The following is a 13,341-nucleotide window of genomic DNA, read 5'->3' as shown; positions in this document are numbered from 1 at the left end:
TCTATGATTTTAACTCCATATTTTAATTTAAGAAAACAACTTTCTTTCAATCAAAACACTAATAAATGCATGTTTTTTTAATCTCATTTTCGTTATTTCCACTTTTTAGGCTTAAAAATTCTAAATTCTGTTTTATGACATTTTTTTATATAAATAAATCTTGTAAGGAAAAATTGCCCATCAACATTTTTTATAAAATCAATAAATTAATTTAAAGGAAAAGAAATTTGAAAAGAAAAATTTAAAGAAAAAAAAGAGTAATTTAAAAAAAAAAGTTATAAAAGTAGAATAACTGATTGAATCTTTCAAGTTAAAAGTGTATAATTGTGATAAAAATTCTTATAAGTGTATTTCAGACTTTAGAATTAAGAAACAGGCTTTATCGTTTGCCTGAAATAAATAATTTGATGCGTGATACGAAGATAAAAATCATGAGCCTCCCCCCCCCCGGCACTTAGTGATAACCATAAAAATAATTATCGCTAAATTCTGCAAATAATATTTCTTTTGGGATAAATTTCGCCTTTTTTTTTTTTTTTTTTCTAAATAAAGCCATCTTCTTGAAAAAGAAATATTCGTTATTTCCTTCGAATCATAAACTATTTAAACCGAAAAGACCTTCAAAATGAAATTAGTTTAAAGAAATAAATCAATACAGGCTTTACTAAAAGAATTAATCGTCTAAGGTTTTAACTATTTTATTTTCATGTGAGTCATTTTAATTGTTTTAAAAAGCAATAGCATGGGGGGGAGGGTGCTGAACAAACGGAAATGGTCTGGTATTAAATTTTTTACAGTTCGTAAGAACAATTTTAAAATGTCCGCTCATTGACAATATGACATTATAATAAAGTGTTGCATTCTGCTTTATTATAGCTGTTAACCTTGGGACTACCTTGTTAGAGTTAGCAAATTTTAGTTCTAAAATTTAATAAATTCTTTCAATAAAAACTTTACTGATTTATCTCTCTAATTCATTTTTGTCATACTATCATCACGTTCTAGAGCAATACGAGGACTATTTAATAACTGACCTTGTAATAAAATTTTCGGAGCAGTTTTTGAAGAACAGCGAAGTTTTAAACAAGCAATCCATTGCCCAAACAGCAAATTTAATACAAAACATGTATAGTGAATTCTCGGAGAGAATCAATTTTCAAATATGTTATTTTTCTAGTTTATGGACTTCTGTTGACAAAATTGTTACTTTAAACTTCTGAGACACCCAATATTATATTGAATTTCAAATCTAACGTGCTCCTGACCAACATTCATATTATAATTCAGTATTCCTTCCTTTCCTGGTTTAAGAACTTGTTAAATCTAAGTTATATATGAAGTGTGTCAAAGAATTAGTATGGTCAGGTATGTGTAATAAGACAGAAACAAAATATGTAATATGTAATAACAGATTTTGTAGTTGGATTATCGAACTTAATCAGATTATAAAAAAGATCTGGACAAGCAACACATAGTATAAATAGTAAATTTAATATATACCAATACATACATTGCGAATTCTTGTTAGACTGGATTGAATAATATATATGGTTTTACTAGTACATAGATATCGATTCATAAATCTAAATTTTCCTTTCTAAATTTCTGAGCCACTTTAGCAAGAAGGTATTTCACTCTCGATTTAACGTTTACTAGACCCACACTCATATTATAAATTAACACTCTTATTACCTTTCTAATTGAATAACTTGTTAAAATGTAAAAAAATTATTATTTGTTTTGACTTTTTATTTAAAATAAGCCACTTAAATAAATTGTTACAGACACTTAATAGTTATTTGAATGTCTGTTATAATTCATTTTTAACCACTTGTAAAGAACATGAGGAAATTACTTATATGGTTATAATACAAATAACACCATTTTAATTATTTGATTTTCAAAATCTTTGGAGTAAAGACAATTCACAGGACAATTCATAAGGCGAATATGACTGTAACTCAACACAAAAACATTATTTATTGCCGAAATATTTATCACCAATAAATAAGTTGCGACTGAGTGCACTATGATGCAACAAATATCAGCTATTTTAACCTCAATGTTCTGACCATCAAATCCTCAAGACATTTAAGAACTTAATTTTCTGCCTAACTGTAGTAAATTCTTGGTTCTTTGCTATCAAAGAGTGTAATGGGGTGTTTGATGGCCATGGAACTTTTCCATTTTTGTGTGATGAGTTTTTTTTTATTGCCATTCGTTCCAGCAACATCGATTTCAAGAACACATAATTAATTCATATTTTCGTTTTTTTCCAAATCTAGAATCAGTGAATTGCGAATCATTTCTTTATTAATATTTAAATACTTGTCATCATTCTAAAGGATGCATAACATTTCTTTGCGATGAAATCAAATGCTTGTTCAATAATCTCAGATGTAGTAGATGAGCCAGATCATCCTATATATTTATCATGTTCTAGCAGATTTGTCAACAGAAAAAAAATCACATTAAACTTGCTTAAGCAATGGGTATGTTTCCAAAAAGTTTGACTACTTCTTGCATTCAATTTACTTACAATTCTTTGTCCAGTCTAATAACTCTGCATGAACAAACTTTATTTCTCAACTGAATGACCATATCTTTTGATTTGATGAACATTTGACAATTCATTTATCGAGTTTTGTCATGGATTTGGTTACTCTGGTGACAACACTGGAAGATCTAGCCACATTATTTAAAATTCTTTGACACACAGCGTAAAAATCAAACTTTTTTTTCTGTACATTGATTTAGATAAAATAGAAATATATGAAGCTTACTTGGCATTGAAATTCCCCATCATCTTCTAACTGAGCATTCTCTATCCTAAGATCATGCACACCGTCTTCCCCGCTTCCTTCCATAAAGTAGCGAGGATAACCAGGTATCATCCTGTCGAAACCTGCAACAAATAAAATTTAAAAAATTAGCAAGTTAACATTATAAGTAAACATCCGCAAATTTAAAGTTGATAAATATTATCTTCTGTCAATAAATATTATATTCTAACAAGCAAGTAGAAGTAAATTTTTAAAATTTACATTGATCAATACTAACATTTGCTGACTTAGGTTTAAGATCAAAATAAATTTACAAAATGAAAAGATTATAAATACATTAAATACTTAAAATAAGATTATACTTAAGATTAAATACGATATTTTTTACTAAACATACATCGATTCATTTGCATAAATATGTCTATCACTTTTAGACACACTTTCACTCAACAGATAGATGATAGGCAGAATGTAAGAAGTTAACTGATTCGACAATTTTTATTCGGAAAATTTTCTTCTTTGTTATTCTTTTCCGATGTTGATTTTCATGTTTTTAAGCAATGCTATTTTACTTTAATTCAAAATTGCGTAACAATTTTATACATTACTCAATGAAAACTAGATATACCCCCCCCCTTTCGTCATCTCATCCCTATTTGGTGAAATCAAACACATCAGCACATACGCTAAACCATGGAGGATTTCCACTTCTGAAAATATAAAATAACTGTATTAAATTTAGAATTCGAATATATGCGAATACTGATTTCCTGATACAGATTGCTGTTTATCTCAATATTTTTTTTCTTCCAAACCTATATTTGCATTAGCTAATGCTCAAATTTATTATCGCAATATTTTACAAATGATTAACTTTATCAATTCATTTACACGCTCTTCCATGGTGAAAGTAACTAAAAAAGGTATTTTTTCGTTTCTTTCTTTTTAATAATTGCTAAAAGTTAGGGTTCAAACAATCGAATTGGATTCTATTAAAATTTATAATGATCGTCAGTAGTAATACTATAATTAATGGAGTTTCAGTATAGTTTTGTTAAATTTTACATAAAGTTAACTCCTAGATGTATTTGGAAACATTAGACGAGTTTGTATAAAGAAAAGAAATACAAAAAAAGAAAGAAAAAAGAAGAGAAATACAAAATAAAGAAATACAAAAAGACATTTAAAATAAACTTCTCTATAAAATAAATTCCACCCAATTAAATAAATACCAGTATATACTACAGAGCAAATAAAAAGATATAAACAGTAAAGTGTGGATCATTTACGAAATGATACATAATGATGAAATCAACTAAGTCCAGACACTGTACAAGAAACAGTGTGGAAATTGCACTTTAAGATTATTTCTGCCATATGACTTCCATCCAGTTAAATTCAAGAAAAAATATAAGGATTTAAACATCTAAGTACCAATAATTCCAGAAATGGACTTTACAGAAAATAGGAGTACGTTTTTCAACTGAACACATTAAATTAAATTACAGACAGATAATTGTGCATTCAATTCATTGTTGACAAGAAGCAACATTATTGTTACAGAATTTGGTACTTCTTCACTGTATGCACAATACTAGTAGTTTGCTAGCAGTAACGCAGAAAGATGAAATTTTATAAGTACAGAACAAATCTGTACTTCAAAGTGCAAAACTGAGAAAAGACATCCTGTAACTTTTAAAAAAGATTTTCTTACATAAGGAATTTTGACGAATTATATTAAGAACTTTGCAAACCATATTTCACATAAATAATGGTGAATTAGTTTGTTTATAGTTTCATCCATTTGGTCCTTGCGAAGCATATAGGAAAAAACCAATTGTTCAGAAAATGAAATAGTTATATTTACATGTAAAAGGAAAGAACAAATTAAAAAAGTCATTGAAAAATCTATTATTTTATGTAAAATCCTATATATTTCTGGAATTTAAGAATTCTAAAAACATAATTATTTTATAGTCAAATATGAGTGATTAAAATAGATTAAAAATATCGCGTACATCTACAAAATATCGCTTGAATAAAATCTATTTGAAAGATGTAGATTATTCACACATGTAAAAAAAGAGGCAAGTTCAAGTGTGATCTGTAAGCAAAGGTGTTAAAATTGCATCTAATTTTTTGACATACAAGGTTAGAGCGGACCATGTTCGAATACCGGATTAAATCTGTATAGTCTAATTGTTCGAATTAACTGAGATTTGACGAACTTAAGAATTGTTAAAAAGAAACTTTTATAACTTTTTATGAGATCAAGAAATAAACTGCAGCAAAGCGTAATCGAAACGAATATTAAAGATAATCTTGTTCATGGAATAAATAATGAGCAGTTAGATTTAAATCTTTGAGATCACGAGCAATTATAGTCCAAATATTAAAATTAACTTAGATTTGGAGTATTTAAGAATTATTTAAACGAGCATTTTATGCCTATTACGAGATTAAGAAGTAAATGGGGCAAAGCGCAATTGAAAAAATATTAAAGATCATCTTCTTCATGGAATAAATCATGAGCAATTAAATTTAAATGTTAATGTAAGTAAAACGAACAGAAGGATTTGTGATGATCAGCATTAAAATCAGTGAAATAAACAGCGATGAAAAGAAATAACAGAAGCTATTTCCCAAGAATACGTGAAGAAATGGGCTTTAAAGACCATCTCTTCCAAATAATTTTCCTCCGGTTAAATTCAAGTGAAGTATAAAGATTTAAACAGTTAAGCACCAACAATTCCCGAAATGTGCAACGGCGAAAGTAAGTTTTTCGATGGAGCACGTCAGAGAAAATTGCCGGCAGACAATTGCGCATTCAGTTCAACTTCCTTCCAACCAAAGTTACAGTTACAGAACTTAACAGGAACTTTATCTTCGGTTGCGGTTGCAGCAGAAACTGCAGCAACACGGAATGATATTACAAATTTTACAACAGCCAGGAATGGAAACGGAGCGCCACCATTTTTCACCTCGTTTTCCGGAAAAAGATATGTCCCAAGAAAGATTTTCTGTACATAACAAGCTTGCGGAACATTCCCAGTGTTCGGTTCACTGAAGCGACAGTTTAATTAAGTAAAGAATCCCGTGAGTTTTGGCAGAGGTCTTGTTGCTGGCCTCTTTCGCATTCCGGAAAACTGCATTTTCCTATTCCCCCGAGAAAACTGGGGAAGAAAAGAGAACGAAAACTAAACACGCTAATATTTGCCATAGTAATAGTTACAAATTAGGTCGCGTGAGTATTTATTGACATAAGCATATGCAACAGTGAAGAAAAATTAGAAAACAGCAATATAATAACTATGAAATAAAACGTTATTAGTATTGTGTTTTTCTATCTAGACATAATTTACGACATTATTTTTCATTAAACAATAATTTGCTACTGAGTAATTTGGTATTAACTAAATAGCATACTGTACCGTTTGAAAAAATAGTTTTTATTCTCTATTCGTTCATAAAAATAGTGATATGAATTTAACACAGTATATACGGTACCATGTTACAAAATTAAATTCTTAATTTTGGAGAAAAATTCCATTTTTATTGTTTAATAGATAAATAGTCAAAATAGTTTTTTATTGCCGTTAACATTTAACTTCACTTTATCTAAAATTTTTATCATTTGGAAGACTACATGATTAGCTTTTATATAAATATATGTAACATTATTTTGGTTGAAGCAGAGTGCAGGTTTGACAAGCAGTGAAGAGACTTCGTATTTTTAATTCTCTTTAATATCCATCTTGTGAAAGCAATTTATTTACACGCAGACGCAGCGCCACAAAAGTAGAAGTAAGAAGAAGCAAAAAGGGACGAACAAATGATCACTAGTCTTATATGATTTCTAGCCAGGCGCCAATTCAATACATGTGGTGACCTTTGAGACCTTTTCAAGGACAGCCGAAGATATCACTTTCTCTTGATACGTAGTACTGATGGCGCATTATTTTTTACAGAGGAATTAATTAACCGAAAGTGGAATTGGATCACGAAATAAGATAATATTTAATATTTTTAGAATGAAGTTACTATGGGCTAAATTAAGATAAAATCTTAAAAATTGATTTGGATTAAATTAAGAGTTTAAAATATCATTATATATATATATATATATATATATATATATATATATATATATATATATATATATATATATATATATATATATATATATATATTGTGGGAAAAAAACTATGTTAACATTATGTTTTATTCGCTTTTTGATTGGTAGATAAAAAGTCACCTAACAGTTGGCGTTTGTTTTGTCAATATTGTTTGAAATATTTAATGAAATTGTTACATCATAGTAAGTATTTATATTGTTCTTGATAACTAACTCTGGATTGCTTTTTTAAATAATAATGGTGCATACATAATCACCAGATGAAGAAAACATGACAGAATTGAAAGGAAAGAAAAGCTGATCGTGAAATTGCTAAGTTGGCGGCAAAATGAAATATATATATTCAATATTTAGACATTGGAGATATAAGCAAATAATGTTCTCATTGTTAGGCTTTGAAAATGAATCGGAAGTAGACTAATTGAAAAATATATTTTCTCATCATGGAAAAATTAAGCTTTTAGCATTGAAAGAATGGTCAGTGGACTTTAGAAGTTTACTAACTGAAAGTGTCACGAACAGTATTAGACAACATCGGGATTGGCGAGAGAAAGCGATTAGAACCAAAAACTCCTAATGTGTATATATATATTTGATATAGTTTTCTTGGGTTGGAGAACAAAAGTAGTTAACAGGAAATAACATTTTTTTTTCCTTTCATAATTAAGAAAAAAAATTTCATTCTTAAAATGCATGTAAAAAGTTCTTTCCTAGAAACATAACCATATACTGTCGTATTCGAAATAGAAAGCAGAAAAAAAAAAGGAAGTACGTTTGAAAAGGAATTGAGTTAAATTAGCATTTTGAATTTAAATGCATGGAAAGTGAGGGAGAGAAAACAATTATTATTATTATTTTTCATTACGAATAAATTCACATTATTACCTATACATATTATGTAATAAATGTGAAAAAAATTACGTGAAAAAAATTTGCGATTTTGTGCAGGGAACATGTAAGGGAAAATAGTCTTTGAAACACAAAGCATACTCACCAAAACTGTAGAAGGCTAAACTACAACTCATATTTTAAAATACACCTTGCAATAATTATTATAAATAAAAAGATGTTTTATATATTTTGTAAATATACTGTACAAACACACGTTTTGCTATTATTAGGAATTGTTTTTAATAAATCTTCACTAATAATACATTTTTTTATTTAATATTTACCATTTTTTTAAGAAACTGTTGCATAAAGAATTTTGTGCCATAGAAATTTTGTTAATTATTAATAAACTGTTCTACAAAGAATTTTGGACCATAGAATTTTTGTTAATTGTTTTTAATAAACCTCCACTTATCATGCATTTTTTCATTTAATATTTAACATTTTTTCAAGAAACTGTTATATAAAGAATTTTGTGCCATAGAAATTTTGTTAATTGTTAATAAACTGTTCTACAAAGAATTTTAGGCCACAGAAATTTTGTTTATTGTTTTTAATGAACCTCCAATAATCAGGAATTTGTTGGTCTAATATTTTAGATTTTATTAGGAAACTGATCTATAAAGAATTTTGCGCCATAGAAATTTTGTTAATTGTTTTTAATGAACCTCCATTAATCAGATATTTTTGGTCCGTTATTTGCCGTCTTATTAAGAAACATTTCTATAAAGAACTTTGTATTCCTTTAGAAGCTTTAGATAAGATTCTGTAAGAATCCAAGAATATTTCTCCAGAAACGTTTCGAATTCACTTTAATTAAAAGTAACTAATAATAATACATAGAACTAGTTTGCAGAATAAAACTTTTGCAGTTAAATTGTCTGATCTTGAATAGACTTTCTCATAATAAATTAAAAGTGACTTTATTATATAAAACTAGAATATTCTACTTTCATTGTCATTGTAATTTGAGCGGCGCAATATATTTGAATTAATGTCACTCATTCTCTTTTATAATTTATATTTTATTATGGATTTTATTTCTTCTAAAACCTTACGCATAATTCATATACAAAATTGTTGATTCAGTTCTTTTTTCTGCTGATTTTATAAAAACAAAATAAAAGGGATATTCAAAGGAACAAAAAAAGTTGAAATTCAACCATAACACTGAATTATGCAAAAGAAAATCATTAATGAATTGATAATTATCAATTTTAAAATATTAAAAGTTTGAACAATTTGAACAAGAAAAGTGTTTCATATTGAATTTTTTTTCCACATGCAAATTTTAATATTTATTCATCATTTTGGTGTAATTTCTCTTTAACAATCCACGATATTTTGAACTATTGTAACAAAATTCATCTAGTTAGAAAATATTAAAAATCATTTCTCTAAGATCACTTGCATTGTTTCTAAATATATAAAATATTTCATTTCATTTTTTTGCCTTATGAAATAAAGATTCATAACAAGAATTCAATTTACATAATAATAAAGCATCAAGCGAATGGCTTTCGAAAGCACTGAAATATTGCTGTCTGAAACTTTCTCTTTCTAAGTAAATAAACGTGCATGAGGAATATTTGTTTATTAAAACTGCCAGTCTGATTTTTTTGTTTGCAAACTCAAATGTCATGTTTGTAAACATAAACAAACAGCTTCAGGAATATTTTTATTGTACTCCATAAGGATTATTTATGGAAGAGCTTTGAAAGTCTTTCTTATTTACAAAACAAAATAAAAAATATAACCTTGTAACTGAATTCAATGCTGAAAAGTCTTTTATAAAAAAAAAGGAAAAAAAGAAAAGAAAAAATCATTTTCTACGAAGCATTACCATTTATCATTCATATAAAAGCATCTTTTTAATTTGGAATTATAATTAATATAAAATTAAATAACTTTATCTAAAATTTTTATTATAAAAAATACTGTATGTTCTATAATAAAGATCTTAATAAAAAATTAATAAGGTACATTTTTTTTTTATTCACTTAAGACTCATTTATCTTATGCAATTAAAATTTCTAACTAGTAATAAAATGACCACAAAATAAGTTTTAAAAACTAAAATGTATTTTATAGCATTTTTATTTACCATGTTCTTCTGCAGTAATCATAAATAAAATTTATAAATAAAAAAAATTAAACATTACAATAAGGATTATAGAAGCCGGTTTATGTTTTATCATTACAGTAGTTTTATTAACATTATTTTTATAACTAAATTGACTTTCTTCTACAACGTAATCGAGAAGAAACCATTACTTGAGGAACCCATCCAACTTCACTAACTAAGACGCAGCAAGAGGAAATAATAAAATGACGAATTAAATGAAATTCATTTTATTCTTTCTCTTCAAAGCATGTCGTTAATCTCTTCAATCTGAAAACGGTCCTATCCTGCTAAATCTCTCTCTACATTTATTTCACTTAATTCCAAAAAATTGTCCTTTTCTTTAATTCTTCGCTCTCCGTTTTCTAGTTCTGAAATATGCAAGGCCAAATATCTTCGCTTTATGAAACTACGACATTCCGATGAAACTTTTCCATGATAATGCACTTCATATGAATTGATTTTGTCCTTCTTGTCCTCTCAACCCCTCCACCTCCAATCCAGCATCAGTAAGATCTCTCCAGTCTTTAATATCAGCAGGCCATTCAGGAAATATATTATAAAAGCGCTTCAATCTTTCCCAATTACTTCATTTTCCGGAGAATTCCTGGAGATCGGAACTCCCGTTCTAGCCAATTAAGCCCTCTCCTCAAGAATTTATATACATCTCTCCTTAGTGATTTCTTTTTTTCTCTTCATTCTTATTATTTTCTTCATTTTGAATTATGGTGCCCCCCCCCCATTCTCCACCCTCTTTTAGTTCGTTCTTGTTCGCTCCAAGAACTGGATTGACGAAGTTAATTTGAACTCCCTAAAATGGATCAGCGAAACATCATCAACAATGGGAAGAAATGGAAAGTTTGGAGACATTATGATAAGTAGTAGGGAAAAAGAACTTTAAAGGATCCTTTTACTTTACAATTCGATTCTTATCTTTTTTTTCGTAAAATTGCATTTGTTTAACATTGTATATTCAAAGAATGAATTGTATTATGTTACATCATTAAAGATTTATGAATTTCATCAGTGATTACTTTTAAAGAATTTTTTTTTTCCTCTCGTCATAATCGAACATAAAACTAAATGAAAGATGAAATCCAACGAATGTTGAAAGTAATCAAAATTTTAAAACTTGAATTACCGTATTAAAGTTTATTGATCATATTAATGATGTAAAATGAAAATTCTTCCTGTGAGTGTATTTTTTTCTATCAAAGATCATTTTAAAGAAATGAAGTCATGAATATAGAATAGGAATACAAATTAGAAAAAGTAAGTACTTTATTGTTATATATGGTATTAAATATCCTAATGATCGACATACTAAGAGATAAAATCAAATGTTAGTACTATTTTTATAAATAACTGACTAAATGGTTAAAAAAATACAAAATGTACTTCTCAAACACTCTTCAGAATTTATGCAAATTAAATTTATTTAATTCAAAATAGTATTTCAAACTCTTATTGAATATAAATAAAAATAATAAAAATATTTTTATCTCCACTGAAATCTTCAACTCAAACCAGTTTAGCAAACAAGTAAACTAATATAAAAGTTAAGATTAAAAAAAAAATCAAAGCATTTTCACTTAAAATAAAAATTAGATATATAGTTATTTATCAAGATGACAAACGGAGAAACCCAGGCCCATCAAAGGAATTAATTCATAGAAATGACATTTTAATAATAGCAATAATTCAAATTCAGGGACCAATGCATGAATCAAATTCATAGGCAAATAACTCATGGGGTATGACTTCTTGTGTATCTCGTAAACATACATAAATTCTTAACATGAATTCTTCAATATGAATAAATTAAGTCCATTACAAATATATTTTAATATTCTTCATCTTTATTCATATAATTAATTTTTTTATTTTTCATTTTTTTTTTAAAGATTTAAACTATATATTAATAGATTCAAAGTTCAAAACGAAAAATTTAAGCAAAATTAATGGTCAAAAGGATAAATGAAAAGAATCCATACACTGGATGTAAATAATCAAAGATCAAGAATGCGTTATAAATAAGTTATAAAAAACATTTTTTATAACTAACTATTAGAGTTTTTTTTCTACCTACTCTCATGCTGACAATGTCATATAACACCAAGTCGTAAATTTTTGTGGTATTTGCATTGTTGTCATAGGACATTGCATTGTTGTCATAGGTCGCTATATGACATTATCCGTATACGAATAAGTTCGGTCACATCCAATAGCAACACTGCAATTATTGTGTTAACTAATTCTAATAACATGTTAAGCTAAGTGCATTCATGATTTTTAAAATTTAAATGACCAGTTCATATGTAAGTAAGATTAAAAAATACTCATATGTAATCAGTATGTGATTGGTATCTAAATATTTTCTCTGAAAAAAACAATCTCCTGGTACTCGATCTCCCTGGTACTATATAAACAACTACAAACATTTTCATGTAACGGATGATAATCCAAATTTTCAGAGTAAAAAAAATTCTTATATTTTCATCGCTTGTATCTCAGAATATTATGTCATCAACTAAATTTCCTTTACGAATACAATTATCTTTTTTTTTCCTACTATATAATATAATAAGAAAAAAATCTTTTATAGAAAAATAAACCCACATTCACGTGTCTTAAGAGGAAAGATTCTTTGTTTTCTGTAATTAAGCTATCAGTAAGCGGCATAAGCCATAGATTTACTCGGGCGCAGAGCTTTACGCGATGAGTAAAATGCTCCGTTCCTCCGTATAATATAAAGCATCAATATAAAGCAGCCAACCATCTCTTCACCGTTGATCTTCAATCACTGAGGAAACGAATTCTGACGACGGTAAGCTTGGCTGTTAAAGCGACCAAGAACAGATTGCGTACGTCGTTTATACAGTAAGTATTTTGATCTTATACAACTTGCAGCTTGCAAACCAATATTTGCATTACGAACGTTAGTGAAGGGATTATTCTGTTCGTTAATTACAAAAATAAGATATTATTCTTTAATGCATCTTTAGGTTGAATATTTTCGTGTATTACAATTGATTATAACACACACACATACACACACACACATGGGGAAAAGTAGAATAGAGTGTATATATAAAGAGAGAGAAAGAGTATCTTTTTATTTTTTTAATTAAAATAATTTATTTTGAGAAAAAAATGTTAAAAATGTATGATAGATTCAGATAGTTTTTTTCCCTCTACAATTTTATATTTCTGAAGACCAACATTTATCAGTATGATATATTTTTTTGTGATGACAATAAAAGTACTGTATTAATTAATCTCAAATAATTCAGTTATACTTTATTTTATTCTCCTAAGATAAACGTGAATTCTGTGTCAATTAGTGGTATAAACTATAAATATTATTATTTAACTTTTACTTGGTTGTAATAAAAATATTTTGTCTTTCT

The 13,341-nt window shown here is 27.5% G+C and overlaps 1 protein-coding gene across 5 annotated transcripts in view; it reads right to left on the bottom strand.

Moving 5' to 3' along the window:
- LOC129968766 (nephrin-like) overlaps positions 1 to 13,341 on the bottom strand; it is a 303,539-nt gene that overhangs the window by 63,373 nt on the left and 226,825 nt on the right. For all 5 annotated transcript variants that reach the window (XM_056083000.1, XM_056082996.1, XM_056082998.1 and 2 more), the window contains exon 3: positions 2,784 to 2,905. In XM_056083000.1, the coding sequence (XP_055938975.1) occupies positions 2,784 to 2,905 (122 nt within the window). The remainder of the gene's footprint in view (positions 1 to 2,783; positions 2,906 to 13,341) is intronic.

Source organism: Argiope bruennichi, chromosome 5, assembly GCF_947563725.1.
Source record: "Argiope bruennichi chromosome 5, qqArgBrue1.1, whole genome shotgun sequence".
Classification (NCBI taxonomy): Eukaryota; Metazoa; Arthropoda; class Arachnida; order Araneae; family Araneidae; genus Argiope; species Argiope bruennichi.
The sequence above is the reverse complement of the archived record's forward strand: the minus strand, read 5'-3'. Positions and strand labels throughout refer to the sequence as shown.